We start from the raw sequence: 27,817 nt of genomic DNA, 5'->3' as shown, positions 1-27,817 counted from the left end.
GTACGAGATTTCTTTTTGGGATGATGGAAATATTCTAAAATTGATTGTGGTCACGGTTACACAACTCTGAACATACTAAAAACTACTAAATTGTGTGTTTTAAATGGGTGAATTGTACGGTATATGAATTGTTTCTCAGTAATGCGGTTACCAAAAAAAGTATATTTGAGTCAATAAAAGTTTCATACATCCTTTGCTTAGGAGAGCAATCCTGTTAGCACCCATAAACATAACTCCAAAGTCTAAATGAAGGCTCAGTTCTCAATACAAATTCTGTGTTGCCTTTGCTTAGGAACACTAGCCTCTTACATAAACCAGCAGATGAAACACCCAGCATGGAGAGGGCTTTAATATTAGTTCCACATTACAGTAACAACCTCTGTTGCAGAGCCAGTAACAACCCAGAACCCCAGCTTCACCGCCCACCTTCCTACCTCACACAAAACGTCTGTCTGTCCATTCTCTACCTTGAATACCTCCCGTCCCAAACTCCGGGCAAGGCTATGCCAGCTGAGTCCCTGCTTACTGGCGAGGACACCCAGGATCGCCTTCAGAAAACAGAGGCTGAGGGAGGGGCACTCACCGACAGGAGCAACTCACAAGAGAACAGGCACAGCCAGCCCCAACAGACCCATCACCCTCCTGCACACAAGGGCTTCTTAATCTGGGTGGGGGTTTTTTGTTTTTTGTTTTTTTAATTTTAAACTGCATCTATAAAGATTTTTCTAGTTGGTTTCAAATTCCCTCAGTGAGCAGTTATAGGTTTTTTTTTTTTTTTTTTTTTTTTTTTTTATTTTAATAAACATAGAATGTATTTTTATCCCCAGGGGTACAGGTCTGTGAATCGTCTGGTTTACACATTTCACAGCACTCATCATAGCACATACCCTCCCCAATGTCCATTTCCCCACCACCCTCTCCCATCCCCCTTCCCCCCCGCAACCCTCAGTCTGTTTCTTGAGATTGAGTCTTTTATGGTTTGTGCAGTTATAGGTTTTGATCTGTTCCTAATTATGGAAAAGAATCCTGGGATTGGTTCAGAGGGAAGGAACTTGAGTTTAACATTACCATTTTTAAAGCACCAAGGTTTATGTGAATTCTGAATAGAGAACTGGATTTCCTCAGTTATCTTGCTTTAAAAAATGAGAGTCAGAGACAAAAAGACTTTTGCCTGCACTGAAAGCCATACTAAAATTTAACCAAATGGCCTACGCTGCACCCTATTCTCTTCCTTCAATGAGACTCTGCATTTTTACTGAATCTGGATCGTCTCTAAGGTGCATGGGTGTGTTTAGGAGCGAACTACATGTAGGAAAGCTCAGGCTCTGAGGAGATTAGAGAGTACAGAAAGGCAAAGCTCTCTCTGTTGAGCACAGCACACCACTTCACGTGCCCAGGAAGACACAAGCTCAGCCCTCCACATGCACACACCCACACATGGTCCCAAGGGCAGAGACCCGGTGTCGTGTGAAGACACCAAAAACACATGCCACAGGTCTAGTCACGCTGCCTGCAAATACTATAGTTAGTTGTACCAAAGAACAAAAAGACGCAGTTCCAACAGAACTTACCTGCTTGTTCAAGGAGAGCCTGGCAAGCTAAGTGGTGAGCGTGCCATAGTTTATTTTCGAAAGTGCTCCTGAATACAGCTTTCTTAAGTGGCTCTTATTCAAGTAAGTCATCTACCCCAGGTAAAGAGCCCCCCAAAATCGGGCAGCAAATCAACATCTCTTTGACTCTTAAACTTAAAATTAGTACTTAAAAAAATTAAGTGTGGGGAAAAGATCCCTCTGGAAGGAAATGCTCTAAAACCATTTCAGTGGCTTTCAGAGGGTGGAGCAACAGGGCACTGGGAGGAAAAAAACTAGAACTCAGCATTGGCAACAGCACGACTATCTCCAGCACAAGAGCCTGTTTATATGCTCGGAGCCCTCTTTCCAAATGGGAAAAATGTCAGCAGTGTAAGTTAAGATTTTCACTAAGAATCTTAAAAATGTTAATTATTTTTCAGCTATACACAACAAAGCCCGAAGTTTAATTGATTCAGAAATAATAAGGTATGTCAGTATGAAAATAATCCCAAGTTAAAACAAGCCAAGAAATAATATTTACTACACCCCAAATCAAATATTTTATAAGTATATCTAATCTATAATTGGATAGTGTTACATGTTGCCAAATTGAAATTGTCTGGCTGGAGCCTGGAGTTCAACCTCAGTGGGGTCAAACAACCTAAAAACCTGGTTGGCACCTAATATTCCTTTTACCTTGGTGGTTTGTACACTCTGATCCCTCCCCTTGAGTGTGGGTGGGCCTGACCTAATCAGGTCAGTGTATTTAATTATTTTTGTTTGTTTGTTTTTAAACACGGGGCCTGAACCCATGACCTGACATCAACACCTGAGCCAAGATTAAGAGTCAGACACCTAACCGACTTAGCCACCCAGGCCCCCAGATGACTGCTTTTAAAGGGTCCTTGGGGGGGGGGGGAGGAAAAAAAAGGTCTTTGGGTCAATCAGGAAAAGTCAGAAAAAGTTGAAACTTCAGTAGATGTACCTGTATTTTTGGTCTAAAATTTTAATTTTCAAATGTTATAGAAAGGGAATCAAACAGTATGTAAATTTTTAGGATTCCCCCCACACCCTCCCAACTCAGTAAAATTTTCCTGGGATCCATCTAAATTGTTGTATCAATAGTTTATTTCTTCTTGTTGCTGAGAGTTACTCCATGATATAAAATAAATAAAATCTTAAAAACTGTTAAAAAAAAAAGCAGTCAAAGGATGCAACTGAGAAAGAAAAGGACATAAAAGGACTCAGTAAAAAAAAAATATGTATCCTGAAGATAAACCCTTATTACCGGGAGTCCTTATCAGCATCAGATTACATTGTGGCTATAGGGGCTGAATGGGCAAAAAGAAAAGCAGTGAAGAATGAGAAAAAGTAACAGTAAGAAAAATCAAAAAAGAAAGAGAAGTATAAAAAACAGGATAAGGAAAAAAGAAAGCTGCAAGTTAAGTCCTGACTGGTCATAACAATATAAGAAAAATCAGGATTACCTTATAAAAAAAGTACAATGTCTAAGGAAATTTCAGCTGTGAGAATTAGGGCATAATTACTAAAATGCATGAACATTCCCATTTTTAGAATTAGTCCTGGACTATCCAGTAGTCACGCAGATGCCGCTGTGCGAAAGGCCCATAACTGTTGCCTGCTTGGAACATCTGTTTTTTTTCCCTTCCAGTGTTTAATGACTCTGGGAGATAATACACAGCAGTTGTGCTAGTGATTAAGACACTTGGGAATAAAGTTCATATTTCTGACTTCTGTTGATAAGTCAACAGAAGTTGAATCTGGATGCATCACTAAGGTGTAATCAGAAATGATCAGGACGCCTCGGTGGCTCAGTCATTAAGCATCTGCCTTCAGCTCAGGTCATGATCCCAGGATCCTAGAATTGAACCCTGCATTGGGCTGCCTGCTCAGCGTGAAACCTGCTTCTCACTCTCCCACTACCCCTGCTTGTGTTCCCTCTCCCGCTGTGTCTCTGTCAAATAAATAAATAAAATCTTAAAAAAAAAAAAAAAAGAAATGATCAGATGACTCTAGATAACATTTTTGAAATAGGGATCACACTGATATTTCAAAATCCTTACTCTATAGATAAGTGTATTTTAATTTCTCCCCCTCTAGACTTTTATTTACCTGGGGAAGGAGCTTTGAGGGGGAGGGTGCTAACCAGTTAGCAGAACAGCATGTCTTTTATCCTCACATATCCTATTTCTGCCGACACAACAGCCATGCTTCATGGGGAGGGCAGAGCTGGGTACAGCACCTTTGCCATCAGACATCCTTGGACTCTGTCGCTGGCTGTTTTGTTTTTTTTTTTTTAAGATTTATTTATTTTTCAGTGGGGGAGAACACAAGCAGAGGGAACAGCAGGCGAAGGGAGAAGCGGGCTCCTTCTGAGCAAGGAGCCTGATGTGGGACTCAATCCCAGGACGGTGGGATCATGACCCAAGCCAAAGGCAGACGCTTAACCAACTGAGCCACCCAGGCATCCCTGTCGTTGCCTGATTTAAGTGAACCAGAGAAATAGCTCTTTGCAGCATGACAGAGCCCCAAAGGCTCTGGAATTTACCTCTATTTCAGTAATGCTGAATGTTTTTTTAGCATTAGAAAGTGAAATAAGTCAAGCTGAGAGAGTCAATTATCATATGGATTCACTTACTTGTGGAGCATGAGGAATAACATGGAAGACATTAGGAGAAGCAAAGGAAAAGTGAATTGGGGGAAATCGGAGGGGGAGATGAACCAAACCAGGAGAGACTGTGGACTCTGAGAAACAAACTGAAGGTTTTGGAGGGGACGGGGGAGGGGAGTTGGGTGAGCTTGGTGGTGGGTATTATGGAGGGCACGTATTGCATGGAGCACTGGGTGTGGTGCATAAACAATGAATCTTGGAACATTGAAAAGATAAAATAAAATAAAATAAACTGTTAAAACATTTGAATTAGTTTGACTACACTTCATTACATTTCAAATAGATACTTTTTGAACTTGATTGCTAAAGATTCTAAAATGCATGTTTTATATTATTAGGTTTTAACTAGTCAGGAATATTTTATGTAACCAGAGATAAGAATTTGGTTTAGGTTGTAATGTTTAGCCTTTATAACTCCTTATTCTTGCTATCTTAAACTCCTTGCTGTATTTAATGGCATACTTGCCAAGATACTTAACATGTAAAAAAAACAAAAATAAAAACAAAAAAACCCCACCAGGCTTTTGGGGTAACTGGGTGGCTCAGTCATTAAGCATCTGCCTTCAGCTCAGGTCATGATCCCAGGGTCCTGGGATTGAGTCCCACATCAGGCTCCCTGCTCAGAGCAGGGTCTGCTTCTCCCTCTGCCGCTCCCCCTGCTTGTGTGCTCTCTCTCTCTCTCAACTAAATAGATAAAAACGTTTTTAAAAAAACAGGTGTTTTTTTTTTTAATCAGCATATTGAAGCTACGACCTATCATAAACAAGTTGAGTGGCAGTCCTAATATGGTATGCCTTGTTACAAAAAGCTACTGCCAGAATCTTAGTAAACACAACATTTTAAAAAGTTGTCTTTCTATATTCATAACAAATTATGACAAGTGAGAATTACATTAAGCTCTTCCTGCGTCATATTTTACTAAAATTTTGTACATCGTATCTCCTGCTGAATTGTTTACTAGTAATGTTAAATGGAACTGATAAATCATTCTTACTTTATATTTTTATATAATCAGGTAACATGAAATATAACTTGATGTACAATTTTGCCTGTTACAGAGGGCGTGCTACTTATAGTAGTATACACACAAAATATTTTGGTTTGACAAGAAGCTAAATAAATAAATATTTCACTTAAAAAGAAAAGGGCTGTGATCCTTAATGAGTTGATTTAGTGTAAGATGTGAGGATTAGGTTGAAGTTCATTTATTTGTCGATGGTTGTCCACTTGTTCCAGCACTACTTATTTGAAAGGCTATCCTTCTTCCATTGAATTAATTGTCTTTGTTCCTTCATCAAAAGTCAGTTGGACACATTTATGTGGTTCTGTTTCAGGGTTCTGTATTCTATTCCTTGATCTGTGTCTATCCCTCCACCAATAACCACAAAGTCTTGATTGCTATAGATAAACAGTAAGCCTCAACATAGTGGACAGTGATTCTTCCCACAATATTCCACTTTTTTCACACCTGTTACAGCTATTCTAGAATCTCTGCCTTTTTGTATAAATTTTAGAATAAGCTGTTTATAGCTACAAAGAAAAATCTTGCTGTCATATTTAAAATTTTTTATAATTGGCGTAGCCTGGATGGCTCAGTCGGTTAAGTGCCTGCCTTCGGCTTAGGTCATGATCCCAGGGTCCTGGCACTGAGTCCCACCTTGGGCTCCTTGCTCGGTAGGAAGCCTGCTTCTCCCTCTGCCTACTGCTCCCCCTGCTTGTATACATGCTCTTTCTGACAAATGGATAGATAAAATCTTAAAAAAATAAAATTTTTTATAATTGGGTTAAAAACATTTAAGATAAAATTTACTGTTTTAAGCATTTTTAAGTGTATGATTCAGTACTCTCAAGCACAGATCCTGCAAAGATTAGAGGATAGTGTGAATACCTTTGTGTTGATACATCTGAAAAAATGAAATAAATTAATGCCTAGAAAAAATTATTTTAAATGACTGAACAGAAAATCCAAAATATCCTACAACTTTTAAAGAAGTTGAATCAACAGTTAAAACAAAAAAATTCTACAAACAAAAAAATACTAACGATTTTACAAGGGAGATTCTTTTTCTTTTTAACAATTTATTTATTTATTTATTTATTTATTTGACAGACAGAGATCACAAGTAGGCAGAGAGGCAGGCAGACAGAGAGAGAGGAGGAAGCAGGCTCCCAGCTGAGCAGAGAGCCCAACACGGGGCTCAATCCCAGGGCCCTGAGATCATGACCTGAGCTGAAGGCAGAGGCTTTAACCCACTGAGCCACCCAGGCACCCCTACAAGGGAGATTCTAATCTTACATAATCTCTTCCAGAAATGAGAAGAAAACTCCTCAATTTATAATTATTATTATTAAAGCCTAGTTTAACCTTGATATAAAAACAGAACAAGGACAGCAAAAGAAAACTGGAATGGTGGTATCATTCACTGAGAAAGGAAGCATGGGGTTTGGGGCTAAGGTCACAAGAATGACTACGTGCCGACGGCAGGAGCTCATGATCGTCCAGTTGGAGATGTCTAGGCAGCGACTGAGAATACTGGTATGGAGCGCAAGCAGAAGCTGGGCTGGAGACAGAACTGAGAATCACCGGTACAGAAAGAGCACCAGAAATCCTATAAATGGGATAGAATTACCCAGGGAAACTGTGTGGGATGAAGACAACGGAGAACCAACGTCTGATTCCCAGATAACCTCAATGTTTAAGGAAGGAGATTCCCTCAAGAGCCTGGCCAGAGAGTCAGGGAAAGAAGGACCAGGAAGGCAAGAAAGACCATGACTCCAATCACTCAGTGAGAAGGAGAGGGGACTGGAGAATTGGTTGGGTGACTGGCTTCTGCTAAGACAGGACAGTTTTCAGGATGTGGTAAGGAAAGGAGGCATGGCTGCAGGCTGAGGGATGAGTGGGTAAGAGGAAGCACAAACAGGGAGCCAACACCAGAGAATGCCGGCTGAGGAGGGAAGCAGAGAGTGTGTAAGATCAAAGGGAAAGCAGGACTAGAGGAAGAACACCTGGGTGACCAGCTAGACAGAGAAAGGGAAGCAGTTGGTGAGAAAAAAACAATACAGAGCCTATCCCCACATTGCAGGAACAGAAAGATTCTTCTTTAGTCACGGTCCCAAGGCATGAACACAAAATCACCAGGACTCGCTTTCAAACCCATCCTAACTGATCAGTGACGCCTTGTTTCTGAGAGTCGGCAAACGGCCACAGACCAGGCCCGTGACCATGCTTCTGTGGCTAACACTGGCCCCGTCCCTGAAGTTCACCCCGCCCTGGATTCCATTTTCACCCCAAAGAGAGGGGGTAAAAGCGAAAAGTACTGAGGCAAGGCCTGGAGGACACAGCGGCAGATGACAAAGAGTAGAAATGGGGCCATGGGTCTTGGACAAGAGAGTCCACCGAAACCCTGAGAACTGAGAAAAGGCTCGAGGCTGATAACATCAGTGGCAGAAGCAGGTGACACGCCTTCAGGTCACACACACAAAACCCCTGTCATGTGGAGAGCTACGTGATCTGTGGAGGAGAGGCCAGGACTCACACGGGCCCGTGCTCTCCCACGCAACCCGATGCTGCCACCCACTCCACCCCAATCTATCTTCTTTAAACTCTGACAGCAGTTGTGGCATCCTTCCATAGGACACTTCCACACTCTGGCTCTCACTGATTTTCAGTGTGTTTCATTTATCCCTACTTGACTCATCCAGAACTGAAGCTCTGCAGGCTTTTACATGGGAAGCACTCAGTGAAGAAATGAATACAGCTGTAATTACCAAACTTGGGACATGCCAACTGGCTTTCAGAAGGGCTTATCGTTCTCTTTCTTAAGTGATTTAAGCCATCCCCACCACCGCCTTCCTTACGGTGGTCATGTGCTCAGCACTCCTTCGCCACAGACACTACAAAGGCAAAGCAGTATCGTACACCCCATTTACCTCAAGTTTCAAATTAGTGGATTTAGTCTCCACTGAAAAGTTTTCACTGTCTGCAGGTTGAGACCAAAAAACACTTCTTACCTGAATTTTGATGGGCCAAGTGAAATTACTGACATAAACGAAGAAAGTGATGTTTGGGTGGTTGCGAAAATCAAACTTCTCATTAGAGAAGCTGTCTTTGTACTCCTTAATGTTGGTTTTTGAAACAACAGGCATCTCTTCTCCAGCCTGGGTTCCGGCTGTCAGAAAGAAAAGAAAGAAATACAAGAGTCTGTTTTTTGGACAGAATCTGCCCTCATTAATAACGTTCTGTTTTTTTGGACAGAATCTGCCCTCATTAATAACGACAACAGTCAGCATTTACTCAACACTTAACTACGTTCCAGGAATAGCCTCTAAGAGCACAATCTCATCTAATTCTAACAATTTTCATTATTCTCATTTACAGATTAGGAAACTGAGGTTCAGAGAAATTAAGTAACTTGGTTCAGGTCACATAGCCAAGCAAGAAGCAGAGCTGAGATTTGCAGCAAGGCTGTGCCCTTAACCAGAATAGTTCCTCCAGGAGTCTCTGGCTCCTCTCCACTTAAACAGCCAGACATCTAGCTGTGAACATACAGATACCACTAGAATCCTATCAACAATGTCTTTCATTCTGCCTGTAGCACTTCAACTACTTTGCATTTCTCTTTTAGACCTGCTTGTCCCCATCCCCCGCACCAGGAACACTGATTCCCCTCTCACTTCCTAACAAGCAGTGACCTCATGTCTCAACAGCAGCAGAGAACAAGGAGCTTTAGAGGGCCACCCAGTCTCTTCTGCTATCAGCTGTAACTGTATTGAAATTCCCCTAATCTGGTATAAATTCATCCTATTCCCAAACAGTCCTTCAACTCTCCCTCTGGAATTCTGGTGTCTACAAAGATTTGTAAAATAGATTTTTAGCATGTCTGCATTAAATACTGTGACTAGAGCCCAGACTGATTATCTCCTCATTGAGACAATCACTGAAAAGCATTCACGTGCTCAGAGATGTTGCCCTTCTCCCAATGTTCTGATAATTCAGACTTTCTTCTTAAAAGTGTCTCCTCACTGCAAGTTTCTGATCTTTTTCTGAATTCCATACAATCTTTTAAGACCTGGTAAACATAATACATGCAAAGGTAATGTTTAATTTTGCTTCAGTCTAACTGGCTGTGTTCTGACCGAACACCAGCACTGAAAGAGCAACGAGAAGGAAGCGTGGTTACCATCCGGTGAGAACCTGCCAGTGTTTCAAGCGCTACACGGACTACTTCCTTTATTGTCTCATTTCAGCTTCACCAGGCTGTGCACAGCTTGGTGTTTTTATCATCCCTTGTATCCACGAGCAAACCAGCTCAGAAAGCTTAACCTGCCCAATTGCACAGTGCACCAGAGTCGGTAACGGGCAGAGTTCAAACCCACATCTGTCAAGCTACGTTCAGAAGCACTCCATCAGGCCCGTCCGTCCCTACCGCAGTAGATCTTCTGCCCAGATTGTCTTTAGCGAATCGTAGCAAGATGGACAAGAGAGCAAACACTATGCTCTTAGAGCTTGATTTAATTCCCAAAGTATACTTCCTTGTATCTACCAAGATCTCATTCTGTTTTAAATAGTTCCATTTCTCACTTCTGAGGCCTGGCCAGGGATGACGAGGGGAAGGCCAGAGCGGTGGCTGCAGCAGGGCTGGCACAGCTGGGCGCAGGGCGGGGGGTGAGTGCACACTCAGCCTGTCCCCACAGGAGGCAAGGGCATGTATAACCTGATTTCACTGACACAATTCTAGGAGATAAGTACTGCTGTCTGCTCTTTGTGACAAATAATCCTAAGGTCCAGAGAGGGTTTCAGATACCTGTTTAAGTCTCCCAGGTCACAAGAGGCAAAGGTGGGTTTCAAACCCATCTGTCTGGCTCCAGAGCCCCATTTCTCAACAACTGCACACATTTCTCAATCTACTACCAATCTACTCCACTTGGAAGGTCTTCTCTAGGTATGTCTTTACCTGAGAAGCTGGCGGCCCAGGTGATGTTGAGGTTAAAGTTTTTGGAGGCATTGATGAACATGTCCAAATCCCTGTTTTGCTGATAAGCAGTGCAAATAGTTAGAAAAGTAATTACAACAGTTTCCAGATTTTAAAATAAAGAAGTAATTAAATTTTACTACTCTCGATTTTAACTACAAAACAGGTATTTTACAGTGTCTTAAAAGGAACTCATGCTTATAACAGTCAGTAACATTTCTACCCAATATAAGTAATATATCCCAAGTAAATTTCATTTCTCTCTCATAAACATGCATGTGATTTAATGCTTTATCAAATGCCTAACTCCATATGAAAGTAGGTTTTAGAAAGCCCCTGACCAGAGAACAACGACTTAAATTCTATGACCTATGTTTGGGGAATCAGCTTCCTAAGGATCCTCTGGGAAAATTAGAGATACCACAATTTGAAGAGCTCATCTAATTTATTTTGATTCTTGGTTTTAATGACTGAGAAAGACATCTCTGAGAAATGTGTTGAGCCAACAGGTAGAAGTGCACTATTGGCTACACTAGGTAAATTGTAATATGAATTTTTAGTTTTCACTGAAACTTGACTAATAAATCTTTCTTGTCTTCAAAGAATTATTTTTGAAAATGAATCAGATGTTGTATTTTTATATTTTACAAATGGATTCATTCCTGTTGGAATTCTTTTTCTTCAAAGGCCGGAAAACAAGTCAGAACAGTAAGATTTTTAAGGGTGTTGTTTTGATGGTAATTACAGCACAAAACCTTAACAATGGATACATTTCCAAATAGCCATTTTCAAAATGTGATCTCTAAACCAGGAATTTCTCTCCCAAAGCGGTTAGTTACCTTCTTGCTTATTGATATAACCTCACCTTCCTCTTGCAGGGACAGCTCAAGTGTTTATTTTTAATATTTTGTGGAAGAATACTATTAACAATTATGTCTTTCCAAAGAAAGGATCAACAAACTTGAAATCCTAGTCCTTTTATAAAAGACAGAACATACACTTGAGATAACTCCATTAAACATTCTGTCATAAGATAAACAAGGAACTCCAGAGAGGTCAAAAGATTTTCATGGTCACTCACCTCATTAAGAAGTATTACCAAGAGTCTATTATGTTTATTTAAAATAAAGTTAACAACATCAATTACATTCTGCAAGACTGAGTACTTCAACCAATTGCTTATGAATAAGATATTAAATAAATTTCATGTGTGGTACTTTTGCTATAATTTTATTCTAAACTCTTTTTTATTAATTCCAGTCAACATAGCCATTCAAATGATATGATATATAGTGTGCCCATATAATATTTTCATTTAAGGTCATCTATTATTTTTATTTAAAAAGAAATTCACTCTCTAGTACATTTCTTCTTAATTTTATCATTAAAATGGAATATAAAAAAATCTTACTTCCATTTGATTGTAAACATCCCACACTCTGGATTTTGTTCTACTACTAATTTATGTATTTTTTAGTTTTAGCAATGTTTGTTAACAATAACATTTGTTAACAAAGGAACACAACCTGGCTTACTGTCATATTATTTTCCATGTATTTTTCATCATGTTTATTATGACAGGAATTTTGTAATGTTAAGTGGCTTTGTGTTATGTTGATGAGAAATAAACCTCCAAGGAGGTTCCTAAATAATTTATCATCAAGTTTAGTAAAATTTCATTATGTACTGGAGTGACTTTATATTTTATCAAAGAATGACTTTATATTTTATCAATGACTTTATATTTTATCAAAGATATCGTATAGGTGTGTCTTCATGTTCTAGACACTTCACTTTTAATTGTCATGCTATGTTGGCTCCCTTCTACCACCAGGCAGTACCTTATGTCAGGCTGGCAGTCATCATTAATGAACGGAGATATAAACCCACATTTCAAACAGTTGTCCTACTAATTCCAAATGTTTCTGGTTAACTTTTTGTTGGACCTGGCCATACCTTCACTGTTTTTACCTCCCAGTAAGGCCAACAACTTCCTATAGGCACAGAAGAATCTCCTCTGTGGGCTCCCAGGCATCAGTGGCATTAACTTCAATCTGCAGTTTCTTTGCAGGTACTCGTTAAGCCTCTGGTCCATTCTGAGAGAGTAAATCTGGGCCCTGCCATGTGCCCCTCTGATCAGGGACATCCCCCTGCAGTCTTCTCTCCTTTTCTGTGGGGGCTGTGATGAGCTGATGGGCAAACCAAGTTTATGTGTAGAGTCAGTCAGTCTGGGTGTCAGAGCCTGGTAAACCTTAACAACATCATTCTTGCCTTTGAGGTGGAGAGGAGATAAAGGGTAGCTTCTAACATTTCTTTCCTGCACCTCTAAACAGTTCTGTGTACTCTACTCTGGAGATCACTGCCAATGTTTCTACCCATAAATATCAAGAAAAAGATGCACATGAATTTAAAACAAAGCAAGAAAACTTTTAAAATCTTACTTCATCAGGGGTAGCCACAAAATTGATGGCTGTGTAATAGCGGTCATCTTCCTGGGATAGGCTAAAGGTGAACTGATAGTCAATGAGAAGAGTATCTACAGAAAGAAAGAAATGTGTATTTAAAAATCAAAACAAAACGGAATAGGTCTCTAGAGATACAGATTGATTTCCTTAAAAATATTCAATAGCCAGGAAACACTTCTAGCTCACTTATACCTGGGGAGTGGAAAGCTTTTCAAAGGCAGTCAAGTGGGCAGTATCATTTTATTTGGACTAAGCTACCAAACTCTTCTTACATCAAGACGCTGGTTAAGATTTTCGGCTCCAATCTAACTCACCTACAAATATTAATTGCACCTCTATAACACATTAGGTTTTGCTTAAGGATACAAAGTTACAAATTAATGGAAAAGAAGAAACCAAGACCCCATGGAAAAATGGTTGATCCCAAGATCTGTAGCAAGGAATATGCGCCTTGATTATCTTGTTCTTGAAAGCAACAAAGCATTCAAAGACTAAAGTGATGTAGCAAAAGAAAATAGCTTTAAAGAGAGCCTACTGGACAAAGATGGTATAATTTTTTTTCGGTACAAAAAGGTGGTTTTATTCAAGCACAGGAACAGGACCTGTAAGCAGAAAGAGCTGCCTAAAGATGGTATACTTTAATTCTAAAAAGTCCATTGTAAAACTCGACAACCTGACTTAAAAATGGGACAGAGGAGTTGAATAGATATTTCTCCCAAGAAGATATACAAATGGCCAGTAAGCACACGAAAAGATGCTCAACATCATTAATCATTAGGAAAATACCAATCAGTTAAAAAACCACAATGAGATACCACCTCACGCATGGTAGGATGGCTACTATCAAATAAACATGAGATAATAAGTGTTGCTGGGCATGTGGAGAAACCGGAAACCTTGCGCACTGCTAGTAGGAACGTGAAATGGTGCGACTAATGTAGAAAACAGTATGGTAGTTTCTCAAAAAATTAAAGACAGAATTACCAAATGATCCAGCAATTCTACTTTGCAGTACGTACCCAAAGAACTGAAAGAGATACTTGTATACCATGTTCATAGCAGCCGAACCTCATAGCTATTAGTCACAACAGTGAAAAGACGGTAGCAACCCTACGGTCCATCAGTAGTATACATAAAGTGGAATATTAAAAAGGAAGGAAACTCTGACATACACTACAACCTGCAACAACCTTGAAGACACGATGACAAATGAAATAAGCCAGTCACAAAAGACCTGTACTAAATGACAGTACTTACATGAGGTACCTAGAGTAGTCAACATTATAGAAACAGAAAACAGAATGGTGACTGCGAGGGGCTAAGGGAAGAGGGAAATGGAGAGCTGTTGGTGAGTTTATTTTTAACTATTTAAAAAACTGCCAAGTGGTTCTGCCAAAATGCCTACACCTTTTTATATTCCCACAAAAACGGATGAAGGTTGTACAGAAAGGCTCTAGTTTCCGCTATCATTGCAAAAACCTGGTATTTGGTATCGGCTTTATTTTTTCAAGATAGGTAAGTTACAGCATACCAGATTACAAAAAATTCACTGATATGGTGGGGCACCTGATGGCTGGGTGGCTCAGCTGGTTAAGTGTCTGACTCTTGGTTTCAACTCATGATCTCAGCGTCATGAGACTGAGCCCTCCCTTGGGCTCAGCGGCTTCTCCCTTTCCTTCTGCTCCCCCTGACTATCTCTCTCTCTCTCACTATCTCTAAAATAAATAAATAAATCTTGAAAAAAAAAAAAAAGAGAGAGAGAATTGTTTCTGGGGGCATGTGGTGGCTCAGCTGGTTGTGCAACCAACTCTTGATTTCAGCTCAGGTTGTAATCTCAGGTGGTGGCATCAAGTCCCACGTCTGGTTCCACACGCAGCATGGAGTCTGCTGGAGATTCTTTCTCTCCCTCTGCCCCTCCCCCTGCTCGTGCTCTCTAAATAAATAAAACCTAAAAAAAAAAAAAAGGTTTCTGACCTACATCCTGAATGTGCAATATGTTGACCCCAACCAGGTAATGGCAAATGAAATTAGGTTTCAAGAGAACATAAATGAGGAAAGCCAGAGGTGTGTATTTCTGTTTTCTCCCCTGATATCTGCTATGGACATATTAACATAAACCACAACCATAATTAACACAGCTTCAAATGGTGTTCCTATATGCAGTAAGTGTAACAGAATGGAAACACATCAAATTAGGACACATTTCCACAAAGGGCTATATTCTCATAGCACTTACCATTCTCAAACCGTGTTAAAGTAAATAACAAAGTTTTATTGAACTACTTTGCTTCTAGACAAATATGAATTGCGAAAACACTTACAATAACATGTTCCTTTGAGAGGATTTCCCTGGTATCGATTTTCTACCTCGCATCTAGGGGGATAAAAATGAAGATTATTTTCTATCAATAGTTAAAACAGAATCTACATTCATCTTAAAACCACGTGGATCCTTTCCTATAAAATTACATTACAAACAAGTGTGAGTCAGGATAATCACATTCTTCCCGGTCACTCAGATCAGGCAGGCTGAGGAGTCTGCGTTCATGCTGAGCACCGACCTCCCAGCACTTCACACCGTTCCAACTGACAAACATTTGCCAAAGCACAGAGACAAATCCAAATGTAATAAATCTAGATCCTACTTATTATCATGAAAAACACACTTCAACTTTTGTGTGGACTAAATATTCCTCTAAAAGTGAAGTTAAAACATTTTTCAAATATCCTTTTCTCACTTCCTTCCCGTTCTCCCTGGATAAAACTGAGCCATTCTTTAAAAATAAGAAAAGGCTAAACATTGAGAATCACTTTCACTTTAAAAAAAAAAAAAGTCCTTGGGGCGCCTGGGTGGCTCAGTGGGTTAAAGCCTCTGCCTTCGGCTCAGGTCATGATCCCAGGGTGCTGGGATCGAGCCCCGCATCGGGCTCTCTGCTCAGCGGGGAGCCTGCTTCCTCCCCTCTCTCTCTCTGCCTACTTGTGATCTCTGTCTGTCAAATAAAGAAAGAAAATCTTAAAAAAAAAAAAAAAAAAAAAGTCCTTGAACATCGTTCACCAGTCTGGAGAGAAAAATAAGTTCTACTAAAAAAGAATCATTACTTTCCCCCACAAACATGATCTGTGAACATCAGCAAAATGCAGTCTCCCACTTCACAAGGCCATTTATACTGGCAGGCCCAGGAGCTAAGAGCTATTATGAAGGTGGGGAAAGCTTGGGTCAAGCACTTTTCCCGGATAAATCATACATGATATTGTGTCCTTGGATCCAGGGTGATTCTTAGCACTTGCTTATATCTAAAATCTCTTGAAGAAAAAGTCTTTCACTGGACCTACACCTCATTTCATTACTGCATGCCTAACTGAGGGCAGGAGTGATTAATTCTGCTCTATTATATTGTTCTGTCTAAAGGAACCTAGGTCCAAAAGCCAATCTTTGATTAGACATTAATGGACTTAATCTTTGATTTAATAGACTTAATATTTGATTAGACATTTCTTCACGTATTGGCTTTAAGGCATCATAAAACCAGTAAACGTGCCCAGTGGTGTAAACTGTAAAATGTAGACAGAGCAACTCCTTCCTTGAGCATCACTATCAAAGTCACTGGTGACCTTACTACTGGTGTTTTTTGAGAAAAAGTTTACAGTGATATATCTGCTTGTCTCAGCTCAATGTTGTGATACTACTATGATTGATCTCTCTCTCAAGTCTCTTCTTGAGAGAATGAGTAAAGCTGGTCCTTGTGTTTTATGAGGTTTCCTAGTGTGGCAAACCGGTATATATTTGTCGGGGAACAATCTCTAGTTCCAACTCACCAGGACACTAAAAACAATTATTGCTAGTACTGCTATCGATGGACAGGGAAACTAAGGCTCAGAGCAGTTAAATGATTTGTCTCAAGAGTGCCCTGCTTCTTGGAGGCAGAGCCAGGGCTAAAACTCCATGTATGTCTGACGCTGTTTGCCTCCTCACGGATGGGAACCCCAGACTCTTCCCTGGAAGATGTCTAGCAGACTTCACCAAGGAAAATGCTAGAACAGGAGGGATGTGTTAAAGGCCAGGGGATCAGCTCCACCAACAGACAACCAAAATGCTAAATAAAACACTGTCCTGGAATACCAAGTCTTCCAGCTCTTTCTCGGGAAAGGTTACAATCTCCTGATGTGACAAAAATTGAACAGTGGTTGAAGGTAAGACTGATCCAAGTCAGCAATGCAGTCAGTGCCACTCAAACATAAAATTGTGACCTAAGGAGTCATCAAGGAATTGCTGCTGAACCTCCTCAGTATGGAGGCTGACCGAATTAGACCTGCCTGAAGTAGAAAAGGTAGAATTCCAAACTCATCAACCTGGGGATCCCTCCCAGAGCCCATAACAAAAGGGCACAGGGAAGGGGTGGCTCCTGTGGTCCAGCAGCATCATAGTTCCTTGGCCTCCCTGGTGGTACAGACCCAGCTGGCCTGGCTGTCAGTCACTAAACCCATGTGTGGCCTGTGGAAGGAGTGTGGTACTCACAGCTGGCACTCGTCCCCCTTGACACCCTTGGTGGTGCAGAAGCACTTGCCCGTGTTGGTGTTACACAGCGATGCGTGCCCGTTGCACTTGCATGCTGGGGAGAAGGAAAAGGAATGGAAGTCACGACTGGCTTGAAAGATCACCACTATCACAGACTTTTCCTAAAACACATAATTTTATCTGAACTGGATTTGATAGGGAAGACATTAGAATGAAAGCACTTAAAGGCTAAGATTCAAGTTTTCCAGCTAACGATTTATCTCAAATAATGTAAGAGCAACATGAAAAGAACCAGAGTCCAAGGACAGGAGGAAAGAGAGTGCTGGCTTCTACTGCCATCTGAAGCAACCATTTGGATCTATTTTGATCTTCTCAATAGGCTGTTTTTCACTATTATGACTCATTCATTCGGTAAATATTTATGAAGCATCTCTCGTGTGCCAGGCACAGGGTACAGGGGCACTGACTCAGTCCCTGCCCCAAGGAGATGCTCTGAGCAATAACCGCCCCTCAGTGGGAGGCTTGGTCTGGCTGCACTCAGCCTCCGATGAGGTGCCTGAGCCACCGAGGCCGTGTTTCATTCTTTTTTTTTTTTTTTTTTTTTTTAAATTTATTTGACAGAGAGAAATCAGAGCTAGGCAGAGAGGCAGACAGAGAGAGGGGGGGAAGCAGGCTCCCCGCTGAGCAGAGAGCCCGATGTGGGGCTCGATCCCAGGACCCCGAGATCATGACCTGAGCCGAAGGCAGAGGCCTAAACCACTGAGCCACCCAGGTGCCCCCGAGGCCGTGTTTCAAACCCCAGCAGGGCTCAGCCTCCGATGAGGTGCCTGAGCCACCGAGGCCGTGTTTCAAACCCCAGCAGGGCTCAGAAGTGAGGTGAGATCACAGTGGCAGGTCAGTGTTTCAGAGGCCCGGCAGGACTTGCACCTGGCCTTCTCTGTAGCCTCTGCAGAAACGAGCACCCACGTGTTGAGGGCCACGGGCATGGGGTCCTATGATTACTGTCAAATGTATGAAGTCCAGTCACAAAGTGTGAGGAAAATATTTTTACTCAAGACCTTTCAATCTGAGCCAGAAACGTTCTTGAAGAGTGGGGGGCAATGGCAGCACAAGAGTACTAGTAACCACCCACACTTCCTGAGCACTCACTACACGTCATGCACTGCTCTGACCGCTTCCGTCTCGACCACCATCCTTTTATCCCCATTTTATGGATGAGGAAACTGAATCCCAGAGAAGTTAAGGGATACATTGCCAGCTCTCTCTTGGTTGCTCTGGGATCAATTCTCAAGGGCCATGCTAAGGAGTCTGGAGGTGGCATGTGGGGACGAGGTAAAGATTTTACTTCCTTATTTATTTTCCTACTCAGAACCTGAAAGGTCTTCCCACTGGAAGTAAGAACGAGCCAAAAAGCAGTTCACCAGCCTCACTGGTCATTTAAAAAAATGTATTAATTTATGTCTAACACAAAAAAGTCCTTGCTTACAGGAATCTATTTGACATCATACAGAAACAGAGCTATTTAAATCTTCAAAATATACTAGAAGTGAGGCACCTGGGTGGCTCAGTCAGCTAAGCATCTGCCTTCGGCTCAGATCATGATCTTAGGGTCTTGGGATCGAGACCCGCGTTGGGCTCTGCTCAGTGGGGAGCCTGCTTCTCCCTCCCCCTCTCCCTCTGCCCCTTCCCCTTGCTTGTGCACCTCTCTTTCTCTCTCTCTGTTGAATAAATTAAAAAATATTTTATTATATTATATATTATATATAATATTTATTATATTATATATTATATATATATTATAAAAATATTTTATATTACATTTATAGATATGTATAATATAAACACACACACACACACACACACACACACACACACACACACACGATGTACTGAGGAATCCAGCTACTGGTTAAAACCCCATGTGTGATTTTTTTTGGACCCGACCACAAGCCAAAAGCTAGGCTTAACCAGCAGGTCTCCTGTGCCTGGGGGCGGTCTCTGAGGGAAAGCTGCGGTCACAGTCTCGGGCAATCCACTCCCCAAGTCAGCCATGTTCCATCACATGTTTGCATTCCTAGCACAGGCACCTTTGTTCCTGAGTCTCTTTATCTGGGCCTTGGGCAGATCTTCTTCGGGATCTTTGCTGAGCGTTCTCAAGCGTCCTCAGGATGGGATGATGGGGGGAGGGGTGGGGGAGCCCTGAAGACGCCATCCCCACTCTCAGTCCCCACCACCCTCCCTCTCCCTCCCCTCTCCAGCGCCCATGACAGGTTTTTGCTGGAGCCTTCTGCCCAGGGCTCTCCCCACCTCTGTGCTGACCCACCTAACGCTCAACCAACATCCAGTCCTGGAGGGAAAGGAAACGTGGGGACTCAGAGCTTTCTTGGGTTTAAGCTTAAGCTTCTTGCTTTACCACCACAGTAAGTGATTAAAGGCTTAACTCTTCCATTTTCAGCTTGTTGGCGTTAACTGGCTACTCTGATACTTGGCAGCTCTGCTCACTCTCTTCCAGGCTTAGCTGAGCTCCTGACAAGCATGACAACAAAGGCAGTATCCAAAACGAAGTGGCTTCTGTCCTCCTAGATAATCAAGTCAAACAGAGGCACCGCGTTCCAGCTGGTCTGCAGCGTTCCAGCTGGTCTGCAATCGGTAACCCTGAGGGATTTACTTACGCTGACACCTTCCCCCGTTGGTGGGGTCACCATAGAAGCCAGATATGCAGGTCTCGCAGTGCTTGCCTGTAGTCAGGTTCTCACACTTCTCACAGATACTCTGATTAATGCACTTGCTGTGGCCATTGCACTGGCATGCTGGAAAAGGAAGCGTTTTTTAAAAAAAGGCATTTTAAGGGGACTGTCCCATGATAGAACAGAGTGGAGTAAATTCCATGAGATTTATCTGCACTATCTATTTAAGTTCTTTATTACCTCTAAAGATAAAATCATCAAAACTGGCCCAATAAAAACGAGTTGGAAAAATAAGATAAAAACATCTATACAGGACTAGTCCAGGAAAATCAGAAATACACCACAACAGGGTGAGAATCTATAGCCCTTAAAAAAAATTTTGTTGTTCATAAAAATAATGCATGTTCATGATAGTAAATTTAAAAAATATTAAGGAAGAGGGGAAAATCACTTTCAATTGCACCATACAGAGATCACTGCGCATATTTGGGATTTTTAGTTCAAGAAATTTATTTTTTCTATATAGTTTTACACAGTTGTGCTTATATTAATACTCAACTTTGATTTTTTTTTTACTTACAGCACAATTACTTTACCATGTTATTTTATCTATCATAAATAAAACCTTAAATGGCAGAATGATGTCTATGAATCCTAACAGTTACTTAACCATTCCCTTACATTCTGATATTTAGTTTGTCTTCAATTTTCCTTTTTTTAGAAAAATTACCATCTTTATATATAAAAACATTCCCACAAGTGGAATTAGTAAGATTCTTAACGCACATAGGACCTTACAACCAGAAAGGTATATGAAAGGTGGACCTCTCAGGACTGCTTAGGACAGCTGGTTAGGCTGTGCACTGCAGACTCCAGTAGGACCAGAGCGCACAATCTACACTGCAGGCAGAAGATCTGACTCTGTAAATCTTTGTCCCCCAGCTTTACTGAGATACTACTAACACGTAATATTGTGTGAGGAGCATAATGCACCCATAGTATTAGCTTTGACTAACCTTTTGACTTGTTCTATATAGACTGTAAGTCTACATAGCAGTTATTATTGCACCAAAAATACTTAAGAGGTGTGGGATATGCACATCGTTCCTGTGAAGGTGAATAACTATGTATGTGTGTGTGTGTGTGTGTGTATATATATATATATATATATATAAACCCACAGCAATATGGGATAAGAGGAAAAGGTGCTATCAGATATATTGAGAAATACTTCTGAATTACTGAGCAATTTCTAGAAATTATAAAACAGACGGTGTCAATCTGATAGAAAAGGGAGTTGAGACATCTGTCTTCTAGTGCAGAAGGAGGGGACAGCTGAAGTGACTAGATGCTCGTTACCAATGGACACCTGAAAAAATCCAGTTGGGGCTGGGAGACAGAGCAAGCCTCGGGGGAGTGGCAGACAGCAGGAAGTGCCTCCTGACCAGTTACGCGTCTGTTTAACCTCCCACCCCATACAAAAATAAACCCCAAAGGGCTGATGGACCTAAATATAAGAGAAAATCTATGAAACTTTAAAAAGAAGAGATAGGAGTAAATCTTTGTGATCTTGAGTTAGCTATGCACTGATTTCTTAGATACAATACCAAAAACACATGGGATAAAAGAAAACACCAATGCCCTGGATTTAGAAAATTTAGAACTTTTATATTTCAAAAGATACAACCAAAAAAGTAAAAAGAAACCCTCAGAATGGGAAAAAATATTTGGAAATCATATAGTCAATAAGAACTTGTATCTAGACTTCATAAAGAATTCTATGAGTTGGGGCGCCTGGGTGGCTCAGTGGCTTATTAAGCCTCTGCCTTCAGCTCGGGTCATGATCCCAGGGTCATGATCCCAGGGTCATGGGATCGAGCCCCGCATCTGACTCTCTGCTCAGCGGGGAGCCTGCCCCACCCCCTGCCTGCCCCCCACCCCCTGCCTGCCCCCCACCCCCGCCTGCCTCTCTGCCTACTTATGATTGCTGTCTGTCAAATAAATAAAATCTTTTAAAAAATTGTTTAAAAAAAAAGAATTCTATGAGTCAATAATTAACAGACAAATACACAATTTAAAAATAGGCAAAGAGGGGTGCCTGAGTGGTTCAGTGGGTTAAGCCTCTGCCTTCGGCTCGGGTCATGATTCCAGGGTCCGGGGATCAAGCACCGCATCGGGCTCTCTGCTTAGCAGGGAGCCTGCTTCCCCCTCTCCCTGTCTCTATGCCTGCTTGTGATCTCTCTCTCTCTGTCAAATACATAAATAAAATCTTTTAAAAAAAAATGGGCAGAGAATTCAAAGAGACATTTCTCCAGAGAAGACACAGATGGCCTTCAGCTGCTCGACTTTATCAGTCATTAAAGAAATGTAAATCAAAACCAGAGATACCACTTCTCACACACTACAACATCTATTAAAAAACAAAAACAAAGTCCCCCCCAAACAAAAAAATAACAGATACAAGTACTGATGAGCACGTGGAGAAGTCTCAATCTTTTCAGGCTGGCCAGGGAGGGTGAGACATGGCACCGCTACTTCAGAAAACCCTGTGCCCATTTCCGCTCATGTCTACCCCCTGGCCTAGGCGATCGCTGAGCTCTTTTTTGTGTCCGTGTGTTTGCTCTTTTTGTGTGTTTGCTCTTTTTCAGACGTCTCACATAAATGGTATCATACAACATGCAGTCTTTGCATGGGACTGCCTTTACATAGCAGGCTTTTGAGGCTCATCGGTGTCGCAGACTACACCACTCCATTCACCCCTTTTATCGCTTAGCAATGTCCATCATATGAATGTATCACATCATGTTTATCCATTCGCCACTTGACAGGCACTGGGTTGTTTCCATTTTTGTCTATTATGAATAATGCTGCTATAAGCATTCACTGGAAGTTTCTGCGTGGACATATGTTTTCAATTCTCCTGGGCATATACTGGGCCATATGAGCACTCTATGTTTAACTTTTTGAGAAGCTGCCAAACTGTTTTCCAAAGTGGCCACACCAGCTTACTTTCCTTCCAGCAATGTGTGAGGGTTCCAATTTCTTGAATGTTGTTGAGCATCTTTTCTTGTGCTTATTGGCCATTTGTGTATCTTCTTGTCTATTTCAATCTTTTACCCATTTCTTAATTGGGCTGTCTTTTTACTGTGGAGTTTTAAGAGTTCTTTACATATTCTGGACATTAGACTCTTACCAGATACTGAATATGATTTGCGAATATTTTCTCCCACTCTGTGGGTTGCCATTTCACCTCATATAGTCTTGATATTAATAAAAATGCACAGACTTAAATACTTCATGAGTTAAACTAGTAGATTAGAAACAGAATGACAGATCCTTTGACATCTTAGAGAGGAAAAAAGAGAACACAGAAAATTTAATTGTTTGGAGAGAAAAGACTGGTTTCTTATTTTACATTTCCGTGCTCTGCTTCCTTTTCTGAAAAAGACTTCTTTACATCCTTCACCCACTTTTTCTACTGAGCTGACAGTGCTTTCTTCTGGAGGGCAGAGGTTTGCACACTCAGGATGATAATCACTTATTATACACACTGCAGACAGGTTCCCCCAGCCTGTCTCTTGCCTTTTACCGTTGCTCCCCGTGGTCTTTCCCTTACAGAAGTCCTCACAAAGAGCCTTATTGTCGGTGGCACTGTCAGACTCCTGGAGATGTTCCTACCCGCTAACCTCCTGGGGGTGTTTGCACCTGCCTAACCCCCTCTCTCCCCCGTATTCTGGAGACCCATCGGCATATTCCCGAGTATTTACTGAAAGTCTGAATCAAAGGCCCATCTCTTAGCATCCCCAGCAGGGATAGAGCCAGGCTTTAGGCCAATTCACAGTCTATTCCTTCTGGCACCAATCACTGGAAGAAAGGAGGAGAAGGGAGCAGAGGGAGAGTAGGACGAGGGAAGGAGGGAGAGGAGGCAGACAGGCTTAATTTTCCTCTTGCCAAAAGGGATAGGGACCTTTTCCCCTCTCCCTATTCTTAGAGTTTATAAGAAAAACCTGTATTTACAAATCCTGTCTCTGTTCCTTTGATATATATATTATGTAAATCTTTTTAAAAATACCTCAATAAACCTCTTGTCAGCACAATAATCCAGGAATGTTTTCCTTGAGGGCCTGGGAGCCATCACTTTGAAATGTAAACATCAAGGAAGGCAGTGCTCTATATCCCTGTCACTTTGGGAATTCAGTCTGGGTGCCTTTGTGCCAAGTGTAACCACCTGCTTGCCATAAAGATACAGGATTTTTTTTTTTTTTATAAAGGCAATTAACTAACAACAGGTGGCCACCCCAATTACCAAGTAAATTCAGGATAAACTATGAACGATGGTACAGCAAACGGTGCTGTCAAATCCTCTCATATGAGGGCAAGTTATCATTCATCTTCAAAACATTTATGTAATGGATTGTATATGCCTGGCTATTTAAAAGGGTGAGATTTCTCTCTGTTTTTGCAATCTCATTAGTGGGTTGCCTGTAGGGTACACAACAGTCTGGTTTGATGCTTATTCAAAATAAAACTGTTTTCCTTTTTTTCTACATTTGTGGAGAGGAATTTCTGGGTTGGTAGGAGTTTTGTTTTTCATTTTCCCCCTAAAGACTGCCATAACCTATTTTTCAGTAAAAAGCAAACTACAGAACAATATATATTAATCCTATACAGCACAGTATTTTCTATTTTTAAAATAGACAGTGTCTATATTAAACCATTAAAAGTTTTTACTTCTCTGAAGAACTGGAGAAGAATTTCAGTTTTTATTTTCTCTAAATCTGCAATATTTGTTCATAACGAACATACTTCAATACTTTCACAGTGAAAGCAAAACACCTCACTTGAACTCCTGTGTTTTCATGAACTGACATTAAAAATATTTTCCATGAAAAAAATATGTGTATATTTTTCATGCAAAACTATTTCTTCTAAAATGGTCTGTTACATTTTTTTTTCCTAAAGGAAATTCATATAAATAATGTAGCTTTCAAAGTTTTAGTCTTTGTAAATAAGTAGCAGAACACTTGATTTTGGATACACAAGGCATCTTACCTGGACAATGAATGAAAGACCAGTTGTATCTGCTGTCCTCCAGGCACATGCTGGCATTAAGAAGGGGCTGTGGGTAGGAATTCCCTGCAGGGGCCTGAGAAGGCATCTTCACTGGTCCTTTATAGGAGCCCTCTATGCATTTGCCTTTGCCAGTGTTGCTGGGATCAGTGCACCAGCCGCAGCCTGGCTGCTCCAGGCAATGGCTGCAGGTACAATAGCCTGAACAATTTTCAGCTGTAAAAGAACACAAGTTACAGTCCACTACAGCATGCAGCTTTGAATTCATTATATCTAAATTACCTTTTTAAAAAGCTTTTTAAAATTAGTTAATTTATTTATTTAAGTACTCTCTACACCCAACGTGGGGCTTGAGCTCACAACCTTGAGATCAAGAGATGCATGCTCTTCCGAATGGGACACCCAGGCACCCCTAAATTACCTTTTATTTAAACAGACTATTCTGTCAAAAATTCCTATTCTAAGGGGATTTCTTAAATGACACAAAAAATTTAAAGAGCCCAATAGCTTGCCCAACATAGAACAGGGGCTCCTCCCCTCCTCTGTCAATCCCAAGATGTAGAGGCAGAAGGGACCTTAGCGGTCATCTACCAGAAAGCACTTATTTCACGAATCAGGAGAGGAAGATGTGGAGACATTACATGGATTGAGCAATTCGATGCTGAAGCTGGGCAAGCTGTTTCTATACTCCGTGCTCTGTCCCACAGGGCTTGATTCTCTCTCTTTTTTTTTTTTTTTTAAGATTTATTTATTTGAGACAGAGAGAGAGAAAGAGAGAGAATGAGTGGGGGGGGGCAGAGGGAGAGTATCTCAAGCAGGCACCCCACTGAGCACGGAGCCTGACAAGGGGCTCTATCTCATGACCCTGAGATCATGCCGTGAGCTGAAATCAAGAGCCAGACACTTAACCAGCGGGGGCCGGCGGGGGGGTGGGACGGTGGCGGTGCCCCACCAGTGCTGGACTGTGTGCGAAGGTTCTCCTTTCCTCTCTTCAGGCAGTCTCCGGTCTTGTCCCTAAGAGGTTCAGAGGCTGATGGCACGGCCCCCCAGCAGGAGCTGCACCCTTCCACTTACGGGGGCAGCTGCTCATGGTGTACCACTCCATACACTGGCCGAAAGGGAAGGAGGCCACATAGGCGTTGGAATCCACGCACTGCTTCATGTTGCTGCACCACATGCACTCAGAGCTGCCGCTGGTGCATTCCCCACATGCCGTCCGCAGGGCACACGGCGTCCGGCACTGCTTGGCGCTGTGGTTCGCTGGGAAGCAAATCCAACAGAGACACTTAGTGCTCCTGCTACGCTGGCCAAGGTCAAAGGCTTTTTGGGATGGGCTGTGACCCACTAGTAGGTCATGAAATCAAATCAAGGGGCTACAGTTAATGTAGGAGAAAACCGAAAACACAGGAGTCACCAGGTACTGGGCTGGTCAAGTATATCCACACACTTAGGAGAAATAACCGTTTCTCTTTCTTTTCAAAGAGCATTAAGGACAGACACGAGGGAACAAGCGAATCTTTCCAGAAGCGAAGCAGTTCTAAAGCTCTTTGCAGTATATGGGACTCAAGATGACCTTCAGGGGTTTTATGACCCACCTGAACATGAAAAATTGTATCTTTGTATATCTGGGGGCAAGAGGGACCACAGCATGCATTAAATGCACCAAAGCATTCAGGACCCAAAATGGCTGAAATGCTCCTCTACAGGAAGCTTAGAAACCGTATTTTAAGAGGACTCTTTCAGGGCTATGAATTCTTTTCTCCACCCTGTACTCCATGGATGACTTGGAATACCTTCCTAAAATGAGACACGATGTCAATGGCATCCAGCCTCCCAAAAAGTGCGCACAAAATTCCACCTACTGCAAGTGAGTCCCTCTGTAGGCCAAGATGCTTATCTCGGCTTGTCTGCATGCTGCAGATGCTGCCTGTGCCTGCCCACGGGAGGCCTGAAGGCAGCCCACAGGGGAGCTGTGAATCTGAGAATCGACTCAGCGCTTGCTCCTCAGACCCTCCCACAGCGTTAGCGCCGTTCAGGTCAGCTTCTGCTTTCTGTCCTATGACTGCTCTCCCCATTCTTCTCCCCACTGATGCTTTCTGTCCACTGTCCCCTGCAGTGACCTGCTTGCTTTTCTGATCTTTTCTTTGCATTTTTTGTTCCTGCTTCCACAGCATTTCTCTGCCAACTTTAAGACATTCGCCTTTCAGAGCAATTCTCAGTACTTCGTATGGTCAGCAAACCCATCAATCCCACTGTTAATTAGAATGTTAGGTTCTTAGAGTAGTGTTAGTTATTTTTGTTTATGCTTCTGGCTCATACTATTCACAGCCAGAGACTGTTTCCTTCCACTTCTAAGTTCTGCGCTATACTCCGCTTCATATGCTTGGAATCAATATTCCATCTGTTTTTCGTGACTATCTCACACCTCTGAATATCACACATGCCTCCTACGGTCTCTCAGTGAACTTCCACTGACACGTCATTCACCCACAGACTCACCAGGCCTCTCACAGACACTGCCATTGAGTGGGTTGATGCAGGTTGCAGCCTTCAAGCCCCGAGTACTGGGCTCTGACAAGATCCCACAGAATCCAGCATCACTGGGCTCAGACGGCATCCACTGTAGCAAAGTATTTGTGAATGGGGACATATCTTCCCAGCACCAGTAGGACACGTTGATCTTCCGAAGGCCAACCCATGGGGTTAAGGTGAGCTTGGACTATAGACAGAAGAGATGTAGCTTTGAATACAAGCAATGTCTTGACCAAAAAAACCTTCTAGGTAAAAACCACCAGGTTACATATACCCCACAGATAAAGGAAAACCGCCCCATTCAATTCAACC

The 27,817-nt window shown here is 41.8% G+C and overlaps 1 protein-coding gene across 5 annotated transcripts in view; it reads right to left on the bottom strand.

The window, feature by feature from the left end:
• ATRN (attractin) overlaps nucleotides 1-27,817 on the bottom strand; it is a 157,121-nt gene that overhangs the window by 43,508 nt on the left and 85,796 nt on the right. For all 5 annotated transcript variants that reach the window (XM_080813911.1, XM_080813912.1, XM_080813915.1 and 2 more), the window contains exons 16-24: nucleotides 27,473-27,692; nucleotides 26,048-26,233; nucleotides 24,956-25,189; nucleotides 19,889-20,026; nucleotides 17,217-17,310; nucleotides 15,022-15,074; nucleotides 12,677-12,771; nucleotides 10,218-10,296; nucleotides 8,275-8,432 (exon numbers count right to left, since the gene is read on the bottom strand). In XM_080813911.1, coding sequence (XP_080670037.1) covers nucleotides 8,275-8,432; nucleotides 10,218-10,296; nucleotides 12,677-12,771; nucleotides 15,022-15,074; nucleotides 17,217-17,310; nucleotides 19,889-20,026; nucleotides 24,956-25,189; nucleotides 26,048-26,233; nucleotides 27,473-27,692 — 1,257 coding nt within the window. The remainder of the gene's footprint in view (nucleotides 1-8,274; nucleotides 8,433-10,217; nucleotides 10,297-12,676; nucleotides 12,772-15,021; nucleotides 15,075-17,216; nucleotides 17,311-19,888; nucleotides 20,027-24,955; nucleotides 25,190-26,047; nucleotides 26,234-27,472; nucleotides 27,693-27,817) is intronic.

Source organism: Martes martes (assembly GCF_963455335.1).
Source record: "Martes martes genome assembly, chromosome: 9".
In the NCBI taxonomy this organism is placed as follows: Eukaryota; Metazoa; Chordata; class Mammalia; order Carnivora; family Mustelidae; genus Martes; species Martes martes.
Note: the sequence above shows the minus strand (reverse complement) of the source record. Positions and strands in the feature narration are given on the sequence as shown.